The 24,511-nt window shown below is 38.4% G+C and overlaps 1 protein-coding gene across 1 annotated transcript in view; it reads right to left on the bottom strand.

Annotated features, from left to right (window-relative positions):
• Positions 1–14,717: 14,717 nt before the first annotated feature.
• The window catches only part of POLA2 (DNA polymerase alpha 2, accessory subunit), a 633,383-nt gene continuing 623,589 nt past the window's right edge, over positions 14,718–24,511 (bottom strand). The window contains exon 18 of the mRNA XM_044075741.1: positions 14,718–15,363. Within this exon, the coding sequence (XP_043931676.1) occupies positions 15,217–15,363 (147 nt within the window). The 3' untranslated portion in view covers positions 14,718–15,216. The remainder of the gene's footprint in view (positions 15,364–24,511) is intronic.

The raw sequence follows: 24,511 nt of genomic DNA, 5'->3' as shown, positions 1-24,511 counted from the left end.
AGTTAACAGGGGATATGTGTTGTATTTAGTTTTTTGTTTGAGTGTTTTCATTAAAACAAGAAATCTTGAAAAATGTGACATGGGTTCAAATGCAGATGAGAACAAACTGTACAAAAGATTAGCCTGACAAACATTAGCATATGCATGTAACCCAAAAGCTGGAAATACACATTCAAAAAAAACCTGTCATGTATAACAGGTGGGAACAACAGCTTTTTATGATGATGAGTATGCTGTCCATATTTTCCTGGAAAGTGAACTGCGTTGGCACTTTCCCACTTACCTGTTAAAAAGAGAGGAATTTAAGGAATGGGTAGTGGAAATTATTCAAGAGTTATTCCAGAAGATACAGATATCTTCAGACATTATAGCCAGTGACTGGGATAAAATGAAATTGAAGTTTAAGAAAAGGGCTGAAATAAAAGAATAAGAAATATGGGTTAAGAAGTAATAGAAGTTACTTACATTGGATGAAAAAGGTTGAAGTATTGCAGAATAAGGGGAATCTCACAGAACAAGTGGAGGAATAAATGCAGAGTGCTAAAGAGAAAATAAGCGAGTATCTGGATAATATGCATGACTTTAGAAAGATTGCAGTTAAGCACCTTTTTTTGTTAACTCCAGAGCACAAACTTTTAACACAATGACTTAGACAACAGAACATTGAAAGTATTACTGCCAAACGTAGGGAATCTATAAGAAAATAACCTGTAGACCTTTTAGAGATATTCCGGAAATGTTTTGAATATTTCTATAAAGCTGAGAAATGTGTAAATCAACAAAGAGTACAAATGGAAATATTTATGGAAGACTTAATTATACCAAGGTTTGAGGAAGATGAGGCTCAGCAAGTAACAGTTAAGACATGAGGTGATGATATAAAAACAGTGATGCAAAAGGAATCTTCAGGAAATTCTTCAGGAACAAATGGTATTCCTGTGGAAGTCTGGAAATTAGGAGGGAAGAAAGTGATAAATATCTGGAAGATTTTGTTTAACAGTATTTTAAAAAGAAAAAGAGGGTAACCACCAACATCTTGGAAGAAAGCTGTGGTGACTGTGTTATCTAAAGATGGCAAAGACCCTTCAGATCCAGATTCATACAGACCTACTTCAATTTTAAACCACGATTATAAAGTGTTTATGTCTATACTAGCTAAAACAATGGCAAATGTATTGGCAAAATTGACAGATATCGATCAGTGTGGTTTTGTAGAGGGGAGGGGTAAATATTTGACAACATTAACAGAACAATGATGATCCAGAGGGAAGTTGAATGTAAGAAATACCTCTGTTGTTGGTGGGTCTTGATGCAAGGGAAACTTTGACAGAGTAAGCTGGGATTTTATGAGTAGGGCACTGGAAGCATTTGCATCCCCTGATACAATAATAAGGTTAATTAGAAGGATACAGGAAAGATCAAAGGCAATAATTAAAGTGGGGTGGTTCCTCACACATTAGCTGTGTTTGAAAAGGGGTACCAGGAAGGGGTGTCTTATTTCCTATTTATTTGTTTTATATTTAGAGTCATTAGCAAAAAGTATAAGGGGCTCAGAAATACAAGGATATAATTAGTAAAAATAATTAGTAAGAAAAGTTGACCTTATTTACAGATGATATTATATTGTACCTGATAAATCCAGAAAAGGCCATATCAGTGTTGTGGAACATTCAGACAATTTCAAGTCTTTTTGGGATTTAAAATGAATGAAGATAAAGCAAAGACTACTATAGCCGTAAATTATATACCCACAGATGAACTGGTTTAGCAATACCCATATTTATGGGGACATAAGATGAAGTATTTAGGAGTATGGATTAAAAATCCTTTTGCTATGGCAGCTAAGTATATGTGGGAAGAGACTAAACGTAAGATAATACAAAAATTGACAATATGGAAACTCTTATTTATAGATAGTAAGATACAAGTAGTGAAATATTTATTGTCCCTTTAGTCTTGCATATGGGTCAAGCATACTTTTATCAACCCAAGGAAAAGGTACGGTCAATAATAAATAAAGAATTGAAGGAATTTATTTGGGAGGGAAAGAGTGCAAGAGTTGAGGGATAAGTTGATCTTTCCAATAGCACAAGGTGGTTTAGGTTTACCTGATTTGAAGGGATATTTTAGAGATACACAATTAAGGCTCATATACATAAAGAAGGAGGTTATAATTCAGATTGGAAAGGGATGATGATGAAGCAAGGGGAAGTTTAAGAAGAGAGAGAGAGAGAGAGGGATTTTGGATGCAGATTCTTTTTTTTTGTACAAAATTATTTCATTTAAGATAATATACCAAAATATGACAATATAAATAAAAAAATGTGCAAATTGGATATAACAATATAAATTTCAGAAAAAAAGAAAAACTATTTACATTATGTACATATTGCCTGAGAATAACATATACAAATAACACAATGAATTTTATTGTAACAAACTTGGATGCAAATCCTTAAGGAGAGTAATAACCCTAAGAAATATTATATTCATAAAATAGCAGAGAGTATTCTAAGAACTAAGTCAATACGAGAATGGAGAAAGGATATTTTACCAATAAGGATGACTGCAAGTAGGGGTATAGAAAATAAGCAAGAGGGAGCTGGAATTTACTGGAAAAATCTAGTAAAGAAACCAAGATACTGGCAGAAAATAACTCAAGCAGGAAAGGTTATAGAATGAGATGAGACCAAGAAGACATCTGGATTGACAGCTAGAGACTGCCCTCCCTACCAGGGCTTAATTTCGGAGTACAGGCAAACAGAAAGTGATAGGGGAATTTTAAATTAAAGACCTGCTCTGGTAGAGTTTGTAGTTGAATCTAGAACAAATGCAGCTGTTTAAAAGGGATAATTAGCAGGGCAGGTAAAACATTGCATGACAACTATAAGAATCAATCAAAGGCGGTTAGAAAAGATTGGAAATAGAATGGAAAAGCAATTTACAGCAAAACACCAGGAAGACATATGTATGGCTCCCAAGTATGCAACCAAGTCCAGAAGGATCTTTGCTTGGAAGTGTTGCACAAGTATTTTTATAGAAAGATGTAAAGGGGAAAATACATTTTCGGAGTATAAATATTTGGCAGACTTTAAAAATTCTCTACAGAGTACTCGAAGAAATACTGGGTGAGCAAATGGGTGTAACTATGGAACTGATTCTTTTGAGCTGGGATACAGAATCTGCACTGCCTACAAATAGCAAGGCCTTATTAAGTTTAATTTTGCTGGCTGCCATAAAAGCAATCATTAGAAAATGGAAATAAAAGTCTACACCAATTGTATTTGAGGTATTGAATATTATAAAAGAACAGGAACAGGTATCTTTAGAAAAAGGAAGGAGCAACTTACATAGACGTAGATAGAAATTGTGGGATCAATAAATGCATAATAATGTTCAGAAAAAGAAGTGAGATATAATGGAGGGCAGCGATTTAGCATTTTTCTAATGATGGACTGATAGTAGCAAAGAAAATACATGTGATGAATATTGTGTTTAAATGGAAACATGGTAAAATGGTTTGTTTTCTTTTTTGCTAATGTACATTTGCCTATGTCTTAAGTGATAATTTAATAAAGGTGTTTAAAAAAAAAAAGACTCATCAGACCCAGCTTCTTTCATGCCCATTTGAAATTTTTAACCATGATTTTAAAATGTTTATGACCAAAACAGGCAAAAGAATGGCACAGGTGTTACCAAAACTAACTGATACGGATCAATGTGTTTTTTGTGGAAGGGAGGCAAACATTTGAAAACATTTAATAGAACAATGATGATCCAAAGGGAAGCAGAATGTAAGAAAATACAGCTGCTGTTGATGGGTCTTAATGCAGACAAAGCATTCAACAAGACTAAACAGGGATTTTATGAGTACAGCACTTGAATCATTTGCATTGACTGATAACCTTATTATTGTATTTAGGAGGATGAAGGATCAGAGGCAAAATTAAAGGGGGGGGGGGCGGACTCTCTGACAAGTTGTGTCTGAACTTAGGAACCAGGTATAGTCTTTCTCCCTTATTATTCACATTATACTTAGAGCCACTATTAAAGAACAGAAAGGATTCAGAAATTTAAGGATATTATAGTAATCAAGAAAAGTTGTCTTTATTTGTAGGCAATATTATTTTACATTGGATAAAACCAGAAAAGGACATCTCAGTGTCTTTTCAGGATATAACATTATTAAAGATAAAGAAAAGGCTATAGCTGTAACATATGTACCAATACAAGTTGGTTCAGCAATACCCATATTTAAGTGGACAAGACACAATGAAGTATTTAAGAGTAAGGATTAAAAAGGATTCTGTTATGGCAGATAAGGATATGTGGGAAGATTCTAACAAACAATAAAACAAAAAAAAAAACTGAACAACTGGAAGCTCTTGTTTTTGGATATGGACAAGATACAAGCAGTGAAAATCCCAGGTCAGGCACATTTTTATCAGAGAAGTTGTGGACAGTAATGAAGGATTTTATCTGGGAGGGGAAAAGGACAAGGGTCAAGTGGGATAAGTTGATCCTTCCAACAGGAAATGGTGGTTCAGGATTACCTGATTTAAACGAGTATTTTATATCTGTACAGTTAAGGCTGATATACATAACACAAGCAGAAAGTTATAATTCAAAGTGCAAATGGATAATGATGAAGTAGGGGTCAAATTTAAGAAATAAAATGAACAGGAAATTCTGAATGCAGACCCTTAAGGAGAATAACAGCCATACAGAATATTGTATTCATAAAGTAGCAGAACGTATTCTAAGAACTAAGCCAACCTGAAAATTGAGAAAAGAGATTTTGCCAATAGGGATGACTGCAATTAGGTGTACAGAGAATAAGCAAGAGCGGGCTTGAATTTACTGGAGAAAACTGGCAAGGGAACCAGGGTATTGTGAGCAAATAATTAGACAGGGAAAAGTAAAAGAACGGGAAGAGGCTAAGAATATATTTGGACTGCAGGCTACAGATTGCCTTCCCTATCAGGGACAAAAATATCAAAGTACAGGCAAAGAGAAAGGGATAGGGGAATTCAAAGTAACAGACCTGGTCTGGTAGAGTTTTTAGTTGAATCTAGAACAGGCGCTGCTGTTAAATGGATAATTAATAGGGCATATAAATATTAAATGATAATAGGAATCAATCAGAGGTGGTTAGAAAAGATTGGGAAGAGAGAATGGATAAACAATTCACAAGGAAATAATGGGTGGGCATATGTATGGTTCCAAATAAGCAACAAAGTCTAGAATGCTTAGGGCTTTTGCTTAGAAGTGTTCACTATTTTTATACCCCAAGTAGACCCCAAAGATTTTTCCTCAAGCAGACAACAAACATTGGAGGTGTGATGTGGAAGAAAGAGGTAACTGGGAAAATACATTTTGGGAGTGTAAATATTTGGCAGACTTTAAAAATCCCCTACAGAGTACTCTTGTCAGAAATACTGGGTGAGCAAATGGGTGTAACTATGGAAATAACTTTTTGAGCTGGCATATAGGATCTGAATAGCTTAGACATCAAGGCCTTTTTAAGTTTAATTCTGCTGGTTGCCAAAAAAGCAATTATCAGAAAATGGAACTCAAACTTCAAGCCAAATGTATCTGAAGTATTGAATATTGTAACAGAGATAAAAACTGGAAGTGGGATAGTTTGAAAAGGGTAGGAGCAAATTACATAGAACAAAATGGAAATTGTGGGAACAATACATTCAGAACGTTTTGGAGGAGGAGTGAGGTTTAAGGGAAAGCAGGAACTGAGCTACTTATGTAATGTTGGACTCCATCCATCCATCACCCCTTTCTTCCCATTTTTGCACATGGGGTTGCGGTGTCACCTCAACAGTGATAATCATCTAGAGCCAAGGTTTACATCACCAGGTGGCTAACACTGCTACATTTTTTGTTCTACACCACACCACACACATACTTATGCCCATGGCTAGTTTAGAGTGCTGAATCCACCTACTGCATGCCTTTGAAATGTAGGAGGAAACAAACATGAACACAGGAAAAACATGCAGATTCCACAGAGAAGGCACCTCAACTGAGAACTGCGGAACCTCTTGTGTGGTGACAATGCTATCCTTGATTATAGTCATATAGAAGAATACAAGTGATGTACAATGTTTGTTACTGGGAAGATGTGAATATGGTTTTCTTTTATATAAAAAAAGAAGTTATGTTCTTATTATAACATTCCATCCGTGTTGTTGAACTTCATTCATTCATGACTGATGGGTATCAGTTCTGTCCTCAGAATCGACTCGGCAGTTACAACAAGCTCGCGTCAGCCAAAACAAACTCTCGAGCTAAGCTTATAGTGCCCCTCTCTTTATCACCTCAGCTCGAGTTTGCCTGTAAGAAAAGAAAGTGGAGGCTTTGTCTGAGTAAATTCCCTATCATGAAGCTAGGACCAAATCCGAACCTCCAGGAGTCTTTCGGAGGAGGTAGGAGGGTGGGATGTCATGAATTAATGAAGATCAACAACACAGATGGAACATTATGATAAGAATATAAATTCTTTATCTGATGTTGTTAATCTTCATTCATCCATGACTGATGGGACAGAGTCCCTAGCTACTTTATGTCCTGGGAAACCTATGGAAGGATATTCCTGAGCACCATTGAGCCAAAGGATGCTCTCCCCCTGGAGACCAAATCTAATTTGTAATGAGTGATAAATGTATGAGTAGCAGCCCATGTGGCTGCTGTACAAATGTCATTCATGGAAGCTCTTGAATGGAAGGCAACAGATGTCACAACTCATCTGGTTGTATGCACTTTGACCTTAGTTGGTAGGACTTTGTTTTGTTGGTAAGCAAAAGAAATACAATCACTCAGCCATTTAGCTAAAGTTACTTTAGAAACAGGTTTTCCCAATTTTGGTCCTGAGAAGGATACGAATAATTGGTCAGATTTTCGTAGGGATTTAGTCATCTCCAAGTAGAAATGTAATTGTCTATGCACATCCAGAAAATGCAGACAATATTCTCCTTTATTAGAAAAATTGGGGAAGAAAACTGGCAGATCAATTGATTGATAGAAGGAGGGGTTAGTCCGAAGTGATACTTTGTCTTTATGGAAAACCATGTAAGGGTGTTTTATGCACAAAGCTTGTAGTTCAGATATTTGCCTTGCTGAGGTAATTGCTACCAAGAATATAGTTTTCCAGGATAAAAACTTCATATCGCAAGTGGCAGCAGTCTCAAAGGGAGGACAAGTCAAGAATTGTAGAACTAGTGTCAGATTCCAAGGTTCAATTGGTTCTTTGAAGGGTGGTCTAATATGTGTGATGCCTTTCAAAAAGGTCTTACAGAGACGGTGAGATATCAATGAGAAGTCCTGGAAGCCATTGTGGAAGTTTGAGACAGCCGCCAGGTGTACTCGAATAGTGGAAGCTGCCGCTCCCGAATGGAGGAGATTCGATAAATAGTCCAGTACAGAACTGAAGCCAAAAAGGGGTCTAGTCTTTTTTCTCGAGACCAAACTATGAATCTTTTTCATTTGCTGAGATAAAGTTTCCTGGTGGATGGTTTATGGGAAGCCAAAAGAATGTTTCATACAGGGGAGGATAGATTATTCTGCCTGCCAATTACTAGAAGTTGAGAAACCAAGCTGTCAGCTTGAGACTCAATATGTTTGGGTGGATCCACCCTTGAGGGTGTGACAGTAATTCTGAAGTTGGATCCAGAATCCATGGTTGGTGGACTAGGTGAGGCCAAAGGAAGGGAAACCAAACTTGTCAGGGCCAACAGGGTGCAATGAGGATTACTCTACTTCTCAACCGAAGAGCTTTCTTTAGGAACTGCGAGATCAGAGGAAGAAGAGGAAAACAATAAAGAACTTCCATGGGCCAATCGTGTATTAGAGCGTCCCTCGTGGACTCACACTGAGTGGGGATTAGGGCAAAGTTGCTGCTGCATTTGTGGTTTGTGGGGGATGTGAATAGAATGCAGAAAGGCTGGCCCCAGTGGCTGAAGATCTTTGCCGCTATGACAGGACAGAGGAACCACTCGTGAGGCAGGAAAATGCATCTGCTCAACTTGTCTGCAATCACGTTGGAATCCCTGGGAATGTGCATTGCTATCACAAAGTGGTTGGAAGATATCAACCATTGCCAAACTCTCATGGCTTCTTGACACAACGGGTAGGATTTGGTTCCCCCCGTTTGTTGATATGCCAGACTACAGACATGTTGTCTGACTGAACAGCAATCGGCCCTGAACGGAGGACAGATTTGAATGCTTGCAATGCTAGAAGCACTACCCTCAGTTCTAGAACACTGATATGCAGGTTGGCCTCCATGGTGGACCAAGTGCCTTAGACTGTCTTTCCCTGGAAATACTCCCCCACACCATTAGGGATGTGTCCGTGGTCACTATGGCTTTGGGCTGACAGGGTGAGAAGGGATGACTCCATAGGTCCTTTTCTGGCTTCATCCACCAATTTAAGTCTTGTTTGCATCAATTTGTTATGCGGATCAGAAAGGACATATGATGAGTTTAAGGGGACCACTGTGATGTGAGTCTCATGTGTAGTCTTGCTAGGGGAACTATAGTAATCAATGCTACCATTGATCCCAGTAGTTGAAGGACTGCACGAGCTGAGACCCTGTCCTGAGAGAGTAACACCAAGAGTTGAGACCTTAGTCTTTGGAGCCTGTGAAGTGGGAGAGCAACTAGGAAAGCCTGAGTGTTGAAAGATGCTCCTATGAATTCCAGATTTTGAATAGGTATCAGTTTGGACTTTTCTTCATTTATTGCGATCCCTAAGGATCTTGCTAGCTGTAGGGTGTAATATAAGGCAAGAAGCAGCAGACACTTGGTAGGGGTGGTTAGCAGCCAATCGTCTAAATACAGAAATACACAGAATCCTTGCAGTCTCAAGTGAGCTGTTACCACTGCCATGCATTTGGTGAACACTCTGAGGGCTGTAGAGAGACCAAAGGGCAGCGCTTGGAATTGGTAGTGATTACCTCCCAGCCGGAAGCAGAGGAATCTCCTGGAGCATTTGTCCATTTTTATATGGTAATACTCATCTTGGAGATCTATCAAGCACATCCAATCATCTTTCTCCAAGAACAGGAGGATAGACTGAACCGTGACCATCCAGAATTTTGTCTGCCTGCCAAACTTGTTTAGGATGCTGATGTCCAAAATTGGCCTCCAGTCCTGTCTTTTTTGGCACTAAAAATAACCCTGAGTAAAATTCAGATTCTATCTGGTCTGGTGGGGCTGTTTGGGTGACTCTTTTTTTAGAAGCAGTTTTTGAATTTCTTGAGCTGCTGCATCCCATTGACTGGGTGGAACATCGGGAATTTGCCTTTGCTGCCTCGGGAAAAGATTGAAAGAGATGCGATAACTTCTGGTAATTATCGTATGCATGCAAGAATCTGTTGTTATGGATTGCTAGGCAAGGTGGTGCAGAGAGAAAATCTTCCCCCGACTGCTTCCAGAGGTAAGCAATTGGGCCACTCTTCAGGAGCATTCATAGGGCTGCCCAGAGAAAGAATCCCTGGGTCCCCGATTACGCAGACACCCTCTGCTCTGGGAGGGGTGTCATCCTGATGAGTTCCCCCCTCTGCCCAGGGGGGGATAACTCTCAACGTGCATCGCAGAAAGGACCCTAGGATTTCCTGTACCACATCTTTGCACTCCTCTGATTCCTAGAGGAGGATCGCTGGGGAGTGGAAAAACACATGCCCATGGCAGACAGGGTCTTGCCATCTTTTTCACACCTGGCTGTGTCTTTTACTTTTAGGCCAAAGAGAGAGGAAGTGTCAATGGGAGCAATGACAAAGGAAGACTTAAAAGGGACCACAAAGTCACACAGGCACATCCTGTGCCTGCTGCTCTAGCCACCCATTCGGTAGTATGAGAAATCAACTGCATGAACGAATTAGATATGGATTCCAGGGTGGCAAGCAGTGAGGCAACTTTGTCACGTACCTCATCAGATACTGCTCCTGCTACGGTTTCCGAGAGTTCTGTAATCAGGTCTCTCTGGAGATGGGTAAAGTGTGCCAAATAATTCAAGGACTGAATGGCAAATGTCAATGAAGCATACACCCGCTTCCTAATCTGTCCATCGTCCAAGACTCCCTGTTTGGAGGATGGACAGCAGAACTCTCCTTGGTGAGTTCTTTGCTAGTGGCTGCCACCACCATCATAGCATCTACTGCCAAACCTTTGGACCAATGAGACTGATCCTCTGGAAGGGAGAGAATTTTGCCTGGTCTCCGGTGAATAGGCTTAGTGGTGTCAGGACTCTTGCAGGTGCACTGCACAATGAGCTGAACTAGATCATCTGCAAGCGGGGTCACCCAGGAAGTACAGGGTTGAGCACAGAAAGCCTGCAAGAATACAGACTCCTCAGAGGAAGGGTTGGAGGGCTTCCAGTCTCCACACTGCATTAAGATTTATAGTATGTCCCCAAAGGAGACATCTTCAGCAGGTGACCGTGGGGACCCTTCCCCCTCATCGCAGTCTGTATCTTCGGTAAGGAATCCTTCAGGGGAATACACGTGCTTCCTCTTGAACAATCTCGGACTCCTAAGAGAGGGTTGCCCCTGTGTAGGGTATCTTGAGGTTTCCCAGGGTAGTGGGCTGTTGTCAGCTGCGGTTCAGAGGACATGTATATGTGGCATTCCGGCGCCGAAGGAATCAGCTGTGAACCTGCTGAGGTGAGTGCCCTCTCCATCACCTGGAAAGCAGGCCTACCCGAACAGAGATGAGATAGGAGCCCGGAACTGAGAAAGACAACCTCAGAACCGGGGTCACACCCCGCTCCGATGAGCCCCGCCACCAGGGAGGAAGCCGCAAGAGGACTTGTAGCAGTCAAAGCAACTGGAACCATAGATGGCGCCATAGAAAAAATAGGCACCGTACTAGGGGTCACGATGCCAACAGACCAGTCATGATCTTGAGGATGGGTCAGCTCCGATTGAGTCGAGGACCACAGGGTAGACTCCGCGGCCATGATAAGATCTACAAATGGAACCAAAGAAGCTGGACCTGGGATAAGTGTTGGCATCGAGGGCTCCAATTCCTGCAGGGAGGTTGAAGGAGGAATATATGTCGGAGTCTGTGGAGAAAATTCCTCGGCTCTGAGTGGGAGGGAGGATTTAGGAGTAGGAATTCCTCTGGCCGCAAGGAATTGATCCACGAGTCTCACTATGTTGAGCTCTGAAAGACTCCTGGTGGAGCGGGTTGACATCCCCGATGGAGAATCAGGCCATTCAAGAAATGGACTCAAGTGGTCTGAGAAAGGGATCTATCAATGGGGAATATTGGGTCAGAGCCAAGGTTTTGCCCTATGGCACTGTGGTCAATAAACCAGATGGTTGTGTTGGAGGGGAGATAATGACCTGAATTTGGGAGACTATTTTTGGTGCAGAGAGGGGCAGTGGCACCGTAGTGGTGGTCGGTACTGTAGGTGTTAAAGATATAATCAGTTCCATAGCTTAGGATGGAGTTTTAGGCTCCATTGCAGAGATAGGTACACAAGTCAGTTTTGAATGTTTTGGTTCCATGGGGGACTTAGCACATTTAGATCCACTAGTATGAGGAGAGGATGGAACAGACTGGCTCCTCTTCTCATGTTCCTTTTTAGGAGAGGTTGAGACCTCTGCCTCAGCTTAAAGCCTCTGAGAAAGGCATTTTCATGAGATCCTTAAATATTAGTTTGTTCTTTCTCTCTGCCAATGTACTAGCACTAAAGCCCTTACATAGTTCACATGGGGGATGAATGTGGAACACCAAGGCAATAAATGTAAAATAAATGTCCTTCGGAATTTAGCATTTTCCTGCTACACTTATCACACTGTTTAAACCCCGTTGACCCTTCTTATCAGCCATGATCACCAACAGTCTACAATTCAAATACCAAGTCACAACAGCAATGAGGGAAAGGCCCTGTCAGAACAGCTGTAGACAAAAACAGAGGTGCACACACAGTCAAGGAGAGGAAGACTGATAGTTTTGTTTTTTTGATTACCACCAATGGTAATAAAGAATACCCAGTGGGTAAAGGGAAGAAAAAAGGGAGGAAATACCAGCGATGGTAATAATTATCACAGAGGTAAGGGAGGGGCCTGTACCAGCAATGGTACGAAGGAATACCAAGAATTGGTAAGAAATAAAGAAAAAAACACTCATGCAGACAGAAAGGGTAAGCAAATTATCAATGACTACTACTACTAATATTAGAAGGGAAAAATCTCAAAGGTAGCAGGAAATTTTATAGAAAATCTAAACCACTTAGCTGAAGAGCTGGCCTGATGCGTCTTGATAATCTGTGTGTCAAATGAGATCTAGGGTGATAAACAGAGGGGGCACTATGGGTAAGCTTAGCTCAAGAGTTTTTTGGCTGGCGTGAGCATGTTATAATGTCTGAGTCAGTTCTGAGGACGGAACTGATACCCATCAGTCATGAATGAATGAAGATTAACAACATCAGACTGAACGTTTGCCTATGTCTTAAGTGATAATTCAATACAGGTGTTAAAAAATAATTGTCAAAGGATCATACTGAGAATTCTGTAAGCAGCATGCTCGGTCAGCTAACTTTGTTCTGTAAAATATCAAATGTATTTATCCTCAAAATGAAGAAAGCTCTGGGGTTGAATTTGTTTTCTGTATTATGTGTCTGTAATTGCTCTTCGTTATCCTCATCTAAAAGCTTTGGGCTTTCTAATTAGCAGCACAATGGCATGATACTGGGGCCACTAGGCCACAATGCTGTGCTAAGGAAATTACATAAGAATGGAAGGGAGGTAAAAAGCTAAATGCTATTGGCTAAATAAGCTGTCTCCTTCTGCTGTCAGTCAAATGAAATGTAATATTAGAATGCTTTGACAGAAGGCAAGAACATTTAGGGACTGGAGTGTAGAAAAACAAAGGCAATAATTCCCAGAATCTAGATGCTTCCAAGTTACCAATACAGCATCCTTGAAGGGTTATTCTAATGGGGAAGTGATCTAAGGCTCATTGCCTTTATAAAGAGTGAGACTGTTATTTATTTATTGATTGATTGCCCTCCAAGGAAATATCATCTAGCTCTCCCTGGATTATATTCAACCCTTTCATCCCTTCCTATCATAAATGGCGTGTGCAAGTATTCTTCTTATGTTCTAAAACCACATCCCTAAGACAAAGGTTTGTAATGGTGTCGTCTCAGGTGCACAAAGCTCTTGTATATGCAGATATCTGCTTGCATCACTGTAGACACAGATACATCCTTGGTCCCTACAAAGAGTTGATCCAGCAGTAGCTTTTCATAACCTCTCTCCCACAGACCTACTGGCTTTCTGTAGCTCAAGCGTATTCCTTTTATTTATCTGATATCTGATACTGTAGCCAAACCTAGATCAAAAGCAATGGAGAATGAAAAAACTATGGACAGGGAAACTCAGTATCTGAAACACAAAGTCAGGTCTGTTAAGACCCTTCTGAGAAGGACAAGGCAGGTCAGACCAATGCATAGTTAATTAAATTGTTTAAATGTTCTCATCAACGAATACTCATCATTTCAGCATACCTCAGAAACTTGGCCAAAATGAAGACTTAGAGAATAAGGGATTGAAGGCCTACACCGACTATCTTTCAGACAGAAAGAGACTTCTGCCACACCACCCATTTTGAAAGAAGGTGGGCAGTACTGGTCATACACTCAGAGAGCAGACAAGCTCCTGACAGGCATGCTTCTGGCCCAGCACTGGCATTAACCTACAGTTTTTCAAAGTGCTCTCATGTAACACATTTCACCATCTCTTACCCAGCACTGAACAAAGTGTGGTGGGAAAGCAGTCACTGGGCTAGTGAGAGCAAGATCGCCAAGTAGCGGCCTGCTCACTGACTGATGATACAGTAGCCTCAATCATGGGAAGAGACAGTAGGCTTCAATAGGCTGGAATTAAATTTTGGAAATATGTTATAGGGTTATAAGGATCTCCTTGGTGCAATGAGGCAAACAGCAGGGTATTCATCTCTAAGATTAGGGGTGCTACCAGCATTTTCTCACCAGTCTCATACCCAGCAGTGGGCTCTGGGGAGGAGGTATTCCACTATAATGAAAACAGTAAACAGGATACAGGCTTGGGTACTGCCCTTGTATAGTCTTACCTTGATCATCTTGAGGTCCTGCCTTGAATCATGCAAATGTTCCTCTATTCAATCCCTGCTCTGGGAATAATTAGTTGCCATAGGCATGTATGCAGTAAGGTTGGTTCTAAGCTTTATTCAATGTCAACTGCAAGAGGCCAGAATGAAGTGTTGACAGCTGTGTATTTATCAGCATTATGCTGGCACCCATGCAGAACAGGGAGGCCCTGTGCTGGGTCTTTGGTGGTGATCTGATAACACACAGGAACACTGCGAATGTCTATTTTGAAGCACTGAAGGTTCGAGCTTTCCAATGTATATTAGGATAAGATCAAACTATGAAAACTACCAGAAATAACTAGATATCCTGGATCTGAGAAATGTTACAGATTGGCAAAATGCCATGGGTTAAGCTGATTTATGCACTCTGGCTATGACATCTTCAGATCAAGTAAAATTGAACAAGACACTGACAGGGCATATGCACAGGACTCATACAGGCAAGATCCTCAGCTATGCACAAGACTTTAAAAGTTTTATAAATAACGTAAGTACACTTAGAAGACAAGTAACAACATGATAATGCAACTATTTTTCCTCCAATTAATGTATGCTTCAACAACAAATGGTCTTTTCTTTTATTTATAATCTTCCATAATATAAAAGTGAAAAATGCTTATAATTTCAAACTTTGCAAATGAGATCACAGCTTAACTTCAGAATCAGTAGCAACATTACTCAAAAAAGCTCAGTGGAGCTCCTCCTGTTTGGGATTTCATCTGGAAACCAGATTTTTAAAACTGGAAGTTACAGGTGATAACATAAGCACTTCCATGCAAGAGAGGTCCATGAGCATTCCACAACATTGCTGTCATACACACCAACTACCATACCAGGCAATACAACTTGCTCAGTTGGTTGTAGGTAGTATTCTACTTTTTTGCAAATAAAGTAGAACTGTAGCTTGATAATCCTGAATAAAAAAATGTCTTGTAAAACAGGCTTGCGTAAGGAAGGCTGACAAATTTTCTTCAATAAAGCTGATGTTAAAAATTAAACACTTTAGTCCATGCTGTGCTTAACTTCAAAAAGTTCCAAGTTATTTTCTGACTTGAAAGGAAAATTAAATTTTCACAACTTGTGCTGCTATGCAAGGAGACTGATGTTCTTCTCGAACTGCCATCCTTCTGATATATAGGCGTCCATATGTCCCGCCAACTTGTCCTTTCGTTAGCCTTCCAGGATTCATGCAGATGCAACCAATCACATCCTAAGCAACAACAAAAATCAAGAAAATTGAGGGGAAAAACAAGTTAAAACATGCACCAGTATCCATAAAATTCATAATATTGAGATTCTTTAACATTATGTAACACAATATCTATTCTCAATGTCAGCTGATCTATGAAGAAATCTTCTGCAGAAGGCAACAGTACAGCTTTCTCCTAGTTTACCCAGCTTCTCACAATTCTGAATTTCCTCTCATTTCTTTCACCAGGATTACAAATGCTTGTAGATAATACACAGTGACACCATGCAAGAAGGTTGCTCTCATCCCTTGCATTTCTCAGATCAACCCTAGTTCAATGAATAAGCACAGTAAAAGCAAGACAAAATAAAACTCAAATGTATAAAAACAATACTGACTCCAATCATGGAACAAACAGACAATCCAAAATTTGTTGAAGGTGGTTAAAGGAGGGCAAGGAGTACTTACTGGAAAAAATAATCCTCACAGACCACATGATAATGTGATAATATCTGTTACATCTGATTTCAAAGGTCTTCTGCAGTTTGTAACTCTTGGAAAGAATCCAGAGCAGTGAAAATTTAACTCTTCCTTGGAAGGCCAAGACAAGGCCTAAAATCAAACACTCATTGTGCTAAAGGATGTCTAAATCTTAGAACCATACTCCAAACAATAATGCTAGGAAAGGTGTGAAGAGAGCAGTGGAAGAAGCCCCAGTCCTGGAGCAGTGGCCTTGCTAAAAAACATGAACTGGTGGTTCACCCTTTTAGAGTAAAAGACAATGCAGTTAGTAATCCAGTTGTAAAGGGTTTTCTTAGATGTGGCAAACCCTTCTCTACTGAGACCAATGAGATTATTTTTAACCTGTCTCTACCTCATATACTCTCATAAATACTTTTCTACCTCTTTCTTGTTCCTCCTGTCCAGCTTTCTAAAGATTCTACTCTCTTATCTACTTATCACAGCAATCACTAGCACTCACCCACTGTGAAGTCCCTAAACACACACTAATACAAATAAATACATTTTCAGTTATATTGCTCTCTGATCTCTTTTTCAAACATGTGTTAGTAAATTTACAACTGCAGCATTATGGCATCTCATATTTTACTTACCTATTATGTACTTATTACAACTGCTGATTTGTAATGCATTTACTTCATTTCTTGGTAAATTTAACACCTATTTTTGGTCTGTACTAATGTATGTTTCTCAGCTTGAGCGTCTTCTGCATGGAGACATGCGTGAATGGGCGTACCTTCGTTGAAGGTTGTGCGTCAGGGCTGGTAACTCGGCACGTAAAAATCAACTACCAATCATTAGTGGACCGGAGTTCCGCTGTGGCGACCCCTAACCGGGAAAAGCCGAAAGACACAAACAAACTAATGTATGTTGTAATTACTGGATTTTGTATGTTCTGTAATTCATGCTTGTTACATCTACTGACTGTATTTTTGGAGCTTTTCTTCTTGGAACACTGATGAAATGGAGTCTAGTTCTTAGACTTTTCTGGTAAACAAAACTGAAAGAATGAATGAATGAATGAATGAATGAATGAATGAATGAATGAATGAATGAATGAGTGAATGAATAACTGCTCTATTTTCCTGAACTCGTGCACCTTTTTCAGGTAGACCCTGAGCTGGAGGTGTATGTTTAAGGTGTGTAAGGTTCTCTCTCCCATAGAGTCAATCTCTGTAAATAAGATAGGAAGAGGAACAGGCCGGACTAAGGACACTTTACTCAATATACCCTATTACCCTGCACTACTTTTGGGGGTGGGGCAGAAAAGAAAAAGTCAAATCTCTACCTGCCAACTAGCTTATCTTACCCACCAAACAACGTATGCAACTTTAGAATAAAGCATGGTACACATGGCTGAATAATAAAACCCCAGCCAACCAATTACTAGTACTATCAGCAAATGTGAAAAAGAACCAAAGCCCAAGTCACATTAGACAAAAGGATGTACCTTACTTCCCAACAGCTAAGCTATACCAAATCTCCCAAATACATCCGATCCTATATAGCCAACCTCTAAACCCTGAAAAAACATCACAAGCTAATTCAACACCCAATGAAACTGACTTCAACACTGCCTGTACTTTTAATTCTTACTTCAACACGACTAACTCTTTATCCAAGCTGGACACCAATAAACCCTAGCTCATCTCCCTATCTCCTTATGCTCGACCCCAACCCCCTACCTACAAAACCTCAAAACGTTGAGTCCTTGCCCATCTCAAAAATACATCTATTAAATAAATCTAAAAAAACTAAAAACTACAGCCCTTGCTCCAGATAACCTGCATTCTGAAAACCTAAAATGTGCTGCAATGTTATTGCTTTTTCTATTCTAATTAACAGATCAATTCTGGAGTCCCACCTCCCTGCCATATGGAAGTAACCATATATCCTACAGATTTGGTTTGGTTACAATAAAGGCGGTCTTCCCCAATAAATAGTTTGTTTCAGTTATAATCACCACCAATAGCTCCACCATTTAAAATAGTTCTTGAATAATCACCACCAATAGCTCCACGAGAGAAATTCTTTTATTATTAACAAAGGACAGTTTAAAAGAACCGATTTAGCGCTTTCGTCTCCCACCGAAGACCTCTTCAGAATCAATTAACCTTGCTCAAATCATTCCTTTTATATAAAAAACACATCAATTAATTTCAATTACATTAAATACTAATAGATAATAAAAAGAAATAAAAAGTCATTGGCTGGCCATACTAATCATTCTAACAAGTATTAAAGACATATTCTCCCATTACAACAAAGAACAGAAATTGCTGAAACCTTGAGCATGAAAGAATTTTCATACAAAAAATTATTTTTGTGTTTATACAACTGATCAAGGACACAAATACAAGAAAAAAGCCCCTTCAAGAACATACCTTAGGGGATAGTTCTAATGAACAGCATAAAACAATGCCAATAAAACCCACAAAGTTGAATAAGTATATAATAATACTTTCAACCTTGTTGTACTAATATTTGCATATGTAAAAGTTTTATGTATATATATATATATATATATATATATATATATATATATATATATATATATATATATAAACATATAACCTTTTTTTAAAAATACATATATTGCACCAATTATATTCAATAAATATCAATAATAAATTTATGTATAAAATATAACATTGTGTATAAAATTGTATATAAATATATATATAAATAAAAATATAAAATTGTACTACGTAATTATGAAATGTAACTTGATATTCTTGAAAAACATAACATTATTCCAAAACCATAAGAAAAATACCCTCTATGTAAAAGCAACCTTAAATTTTGTGTCTTTTTGGATCATCAGATAATATTTTTAGGGCTGGTGTAATGGAGACATGGTCATTCAAACCCTTACCACAACATGCATCCATTTTCAACTGCCAAATCATTTCTCTATATTCTAACCTAGTCTCCCAGTCACCCCCTCTTTCAAAGTGTTCCACTTCCTCTAAAACCCAAAACTTGAAATTAGCTTGCTGACATGTAAGAATGTGTATAAAGGGCATTGTTCTCGTTTTTCCTATTAATGTCTCTAATGTGTTCATATATTCTCTTCCTCAGATGTCATTCCATTTTACCTATGTAATATCCACAACAGTATTTGCAAAATGCAATATATATCACTCCCTTTGTATAACAACTACTATATTTTCTTGCCTTCAATGTCATACCTAAACTCTGGATCCATAGTTCCTTTTTATCAGCTATAAAGGGGCATTGTGGGCATCTACCACATCTAAAGGTACCTCTTCTATTAGAGACAACTTCACCTGCCTCTGAATGTTTCTTTCTCTCAAAAATATTGTTCAAATTTTGATTCCTTCTATAACTGTATGTCAACGTATTTTGAAAAATGGTGACCTGGTGGACATTGTCCTAAACACCTCCCATGTTTCGTTGATACATTTTTTAAGCCATCCTATGCCCTTATAATAAGTAAGTGTTAAATATGGTAATGCTGTCTTCTTACTCAGATAGTTACTCCCATTGTTGTCAACTGCTGTATTATTTGTATTGTTCTGCTTACTTAGCAGGGGTACAAAATTAGTATCCCTTTTCCCAATCACATATTCTTTGACTGATTGGGTCAATTCAAAAGGATAACCTCTCTGTTGGAACATTCTTTGTACTTTGTCGACTTCACTAAGAAAATTTTCCCTCTCTGATGTCATCCTAGCTACCCTAATCATTTGTCCCTTTACTATATTCTTCTTTAGTAAGCTATGATGGTCGCTGTCAAAGTGCAAATATGCGTTGGAATAATGTTTCTTTCTATAAACACTAGATTTGTATTTCTTAGTGTTATAGTTCTTTTGTAATTTGATGTCCAAATAATTTATTTCATGCAAGTTAATTTCATGTGTAAACCTTAAAAAAGTAGTGCTGCTGTTAATAAAAGAAATCAATTCATCAATAAAATCATTAGGCCCATCCCATAGAATAAATATATCATCCAAGAAGCGATAGTAACTCTTCACAAATTTAAAAAGTTCACATTCAAATAAATAATGTTTCTCCCAGTATAACATAATAATATTCGCATATATAGGGGCACACGCCGAACCCATTGCAACTCCATCTTTTTTGTGGTAATAATCCCCCTGAAAAAATATATAATTGTTTTTTAATACTAGTTCCATACTTTCTAATATCAATTTAAATTCATCAGCTGTTAACAAATTCATTTCTAACACCATTTGTTCAAACCAATCCATACCCTCCAAATGGGGTATGACAGAAAATAAATTCTGAACATCAACTGTAATAAACATAATTCCATCCCCGTAGTGATCTTTGCCAATTTTTTCTAAAAAGTCCCAAGAATCAACCAAGATATGTGGGTATTTTGTGTAATATTTCTTTAGTTTGGTATCTACATATATAGCAAAGGGTTGGGTTTTTGATCCCTGGGATGAAACAATAGGCCTCACTGGGGGGTTTTGAAAACATCTGTGGGTCTTCGGAATACCAAAAATAGCTGGAATTACCGTTTTTTTCACCTTCAAAAAATTGTACAAATCCATATCAATAAGACCTTGCAATAAATTGTCCTCTATTATGTAGCCTATTTTCCTGTAAGAAATATTTATTTAGTTCCTAGAAACTAACATGTAGCTACTATCGTTATTTAATATATCCAGCACTCTATTAGTGTAGTCCCACTGGTCCATAAGGACCACTCCCCCACCTTTGTCAGGCTTCATCACACGTATTTTGTTGTTACCACTGAGTTCATGTAAAAGTTTACTTTCATCATAAGATAAATTACTTTCATATTTGTTTTTGTCTTGTTTGTATTCACTCCTAACTCTTCTAATAAGACTATTTTCAAAATGCATAATATCATGCTGTAGGGGAGGATTATATATGCTACACCTTTTTAACACATCCTTCTTAAAGTTATTGTTGTCTTCCTTGAACAAATGCTTTAAATTTAACTTCCTGGTAAAAGTTTTTATATCTAATATAATATTTTCAATAGCAGGCTTTTTAATAGGCACAAATGTAAATCCTTTAATAAATAATTTAAAATAAACTTCATTAATACTAACATCAGAGTAATTAAATATGTTAAAATCATTAAAAGAATGAATAATAGTTGTTGATCCATCACAATTATTGTTTGTATAGTTTGTAGGAACAACTTCTCTTAAATCATCACTGCTAACTTGCCCTACATATTTATTCTATGGGATGGGCCTAATGATTTTATTGATGAATTGATTTCTTTTATTAACAATAGCACTACTTTTTAAAGGTTTACACATTCTCCTCGCATACTCGTTGCGATGGTAATTCCCTGTGACTTGGGCATATGAGGGTTGCTGGGCACGGTTCCTTAACCTCTCTCCTTCCTTCCTCGGTCCTTCCTCTTCTAAAGGGACACCCTCACATGTGGTGTTTCTAAGATCTTCATATTCATTAAAATCCTGCCCATATGAGTGATTCATGTGTTGCCCCTTATTATTATTACTCCACTCACTTCTACCGTAATTATCCTGCTTGTGTGCTTGATAAAATCGGTACCCACCGAACACTCTTTTTTGTCCAATGAAATTCCTATTGTTTAAACTATAAGCTATCCCACATTTGTATTCATTCACATCCATTTCCAATTTAGACACTTTCCTATTGTAACTTCGTGTCACTGTATTATCCACATCCTGTAAATTTCTCATATAAACAGTTTTATATTCTTCGACTGAAAACAACAAATCGTCATTTATTTCCTTGTATAATCTATCTATTTCTTTCTTATCCAACTCCATTCTCTGTTCATTGTACCTAATTAATACCTTTAGCATGGCCAGCCCACATTCATTAAAAATATCACATATACTTTTGAAAAAATCTCCATCAACATTGTCATTAATATTGTTAGGGAACTTATTAATTCTAAGTCCCTTGGGAACAATTTTGTCCTTCAGGCACTTACTGAAATACCAGTTCACCACTGCTAGGTTCTTATACCTAGTTAAAAAATGTTTTAATGCCTTGCATTTGTCCTTATAATCCATATTATCATTACAATCACCCTCGGCTTGTCTATTGGTATTAACAAACGATTTGTTAAGCCACACATTGAAGTCAATGTTTTGATATTTCGTAAGGTTGTTTGAAACACCAGTACCTGAATGTTCTTTGTCTCTCCTGTTGTTATAACCATTTCCTCCATGATTGTTTGCAGTAAAGGAGCTTTTGTCTCTATTTCCAGTTCTCCTCGTCGCCACACTTGATTCAGCTCTAGCGTCTGTCGTCATTTCCGTGTTGCCCCCAATCCTCGGACTGCTTTGTGCACACGGAATGTCATTACCTGTGTCAGGCGGTGAGCTGTCTCTCTGAGTGACTCTGAATAACTTGAATGAGTTCACTCAGTAGACTGGTGTTATCCATAAGAGAATAAACAAAATAAAGGTGTGGTGTAGACAAAAACGAACCCAAAATAAATGTTCAATAAAGGAGACTCCTTGAAACCGGACCACTCGGAAAAACCAAGAACCACTTCAAAGTACGAAATACTTGTATGCAACAGATTTGGTTCGGTTACAATAAAGGCTGTCTTCCCCAATAAATAGTTAATTTCAGTTATAATCACCACCAATAGCTCCACCATTTAAAATAGTTCTTGAATAATCACCACCAATAGCTCCACGAGAGAAATTCTTTTATTATTAACAAAGGACAGTTTAAAAGAACTGATTTAGCGCTTTCGTCTCCCACCGGAGACCTCTTCAGAATCAATTAACCTTGCTCAAATCATTCCTTTTATATAAAAAACACATCAATTAATTTCAATTAAATTAAATACTAATAGATAATAAAAAGAAGAAATAAAAAGAAATAAAAAGTCATTGGCTGGCCATACTTATCATTCTAACAAGTATTAAAGATATGTTCTCCCATTGCAACAAAGAACAGAAATTGCTGAAACCTTGAGCCTGAAAGAATTTTCATACAAAAAATGATTTTTGTGTTTATACAACTGATCAAGGACACAACTACAGAAAAAAAGCCCCTTCAAGAACATACCTAAGGGGATAGTTCTAATGAACAACATAAAACAATGCCAATAAAACCTACAAAGTTGAATAAGTATATAATAATACTTTCAACCTTGTTGTACTAATATTTGCATATGTAAAAGGTTTATGTATATGTATATTATTTCTTCTTTTTATTATCTATTAATATTTAATTTAATTGAAATTAATTGATGTTTTTTATATAAAAGGAATGATTTGAGCAAGGTTAATTGATTCTGAAGAGGTCTCCGGTGGGAGACGAAAGCGCTAAAATCTGTTCTTTTAAACTGTCCTTTGTTAATAATAAAAGAATTTCTCTCGTGGAGCTATTGGTGGTGATTATTCAAGAACTATTTTAAATGGTGGAGCTATTGGTGGTGATTATAACCGAAACGAACTATTTATTGGGGAAGACAGCCTTTATTGTTATAACCATATATCCTGCCACTACACAAAGGCATATCTTTTGAAATTGCTAGTTTTGGATATATGGCCATCCTCTCACCATTACCTACAATCCACAGTCTCCCAATTATTAGCCCACATCCAAATCAATGCCTTTCTATCCCTTTATTAACATAGCACAGGTACAACTCTCTTCTCCTGTTCTTCCTCAATACCGTAACAGGATATCTTTAAAACTAAACAAAAAAAAGTCTTGTGCCTACAGTATTCCTGTACTTATCCAAAGCCTTTGATGCTGTCTTCCACCCTCATCTACTACACAGATTCTCTGTTGATCCTATCAGGATACCACAGGAACCAATCACTGGCCCACTTCTTTTCATTATCTTCATCAAGGACTCTCCTGCCTTACTATTAAATTCATGTCTAATACAATATTCTCATGACTAGCCATAATACATTCCGCTCCCCATATTTCACTCCTCCAAAAAGTCACATAAACCGCCTTAGCTATAAAAATATAGGTAGACAACTCCAACCTTGTCCTTAACCCCCCCTACACCCGTTCGCTGTCCTTACACCTAATAGTACTTCCACTGAATTAGTTCATCACACCAAATTACTTGGAGTCATTACAAATGGCAACACCCAGATCTGCTCCGAGTTGCAGCACAACGGCACGAAAATTACAGAACCAACTAATATTGCCAACATCTTGGCAGATAGGTTCGGTGCTAACTTTACCCCCCCTCTCACCCCCTAAAGGGCCCATTTACCCCCCTCTCACCCCCTAAAGGGCCCATATCTATACAGGAAGAATGCAGAGTCCCTGTTGAGCACAACTATGCAGGTAAAAGCTGCACTCTCAAGCCAAAAAAACCAGCATCCATGGGACCGGACAGCATCCCAGGCTGCGTTTTACATGAACTTCACAAGGAACTGGCTCCCCCCCTAAGCACCATGTTCAATCATAGCCTCACGTCAGGCTTTGTGCCCACTGAATGGCACACAGCAACAGTTATCCCACTCCACAAAGGTGGAGCCACCACTGATCCTGGGAACTATTGCCCTATTAGCCTGACAAGCCTGGTCTGTAAGGCCATGGAACGTATCACCATGGAGCTCATAAACAAAGACATTGGTAACCTCCAAACTCTGGACCCCACCCAGTTTGGGTTTGTGAAAGGCAGATCATGCCT

Source organism: Protopterus annectens, chromosome 6.part1 (assembly GCF_019279795.1).
Source record: "Protopterus annectens isolate FY-2018-M chromosome 6.part1, PAN1.0, whole genome shotgun sequence".
Classification (NCBI taxonomy): Eukaryota; Metazoa; Chordata; order Ceratodontiformes; family Protopteridae; genus Protopterus; species Protopterus annectens.
Note: the sequence above shows the minus strand (reverse complement) of the source record. Positions and strands in the feature narration are given on the sequence as shown.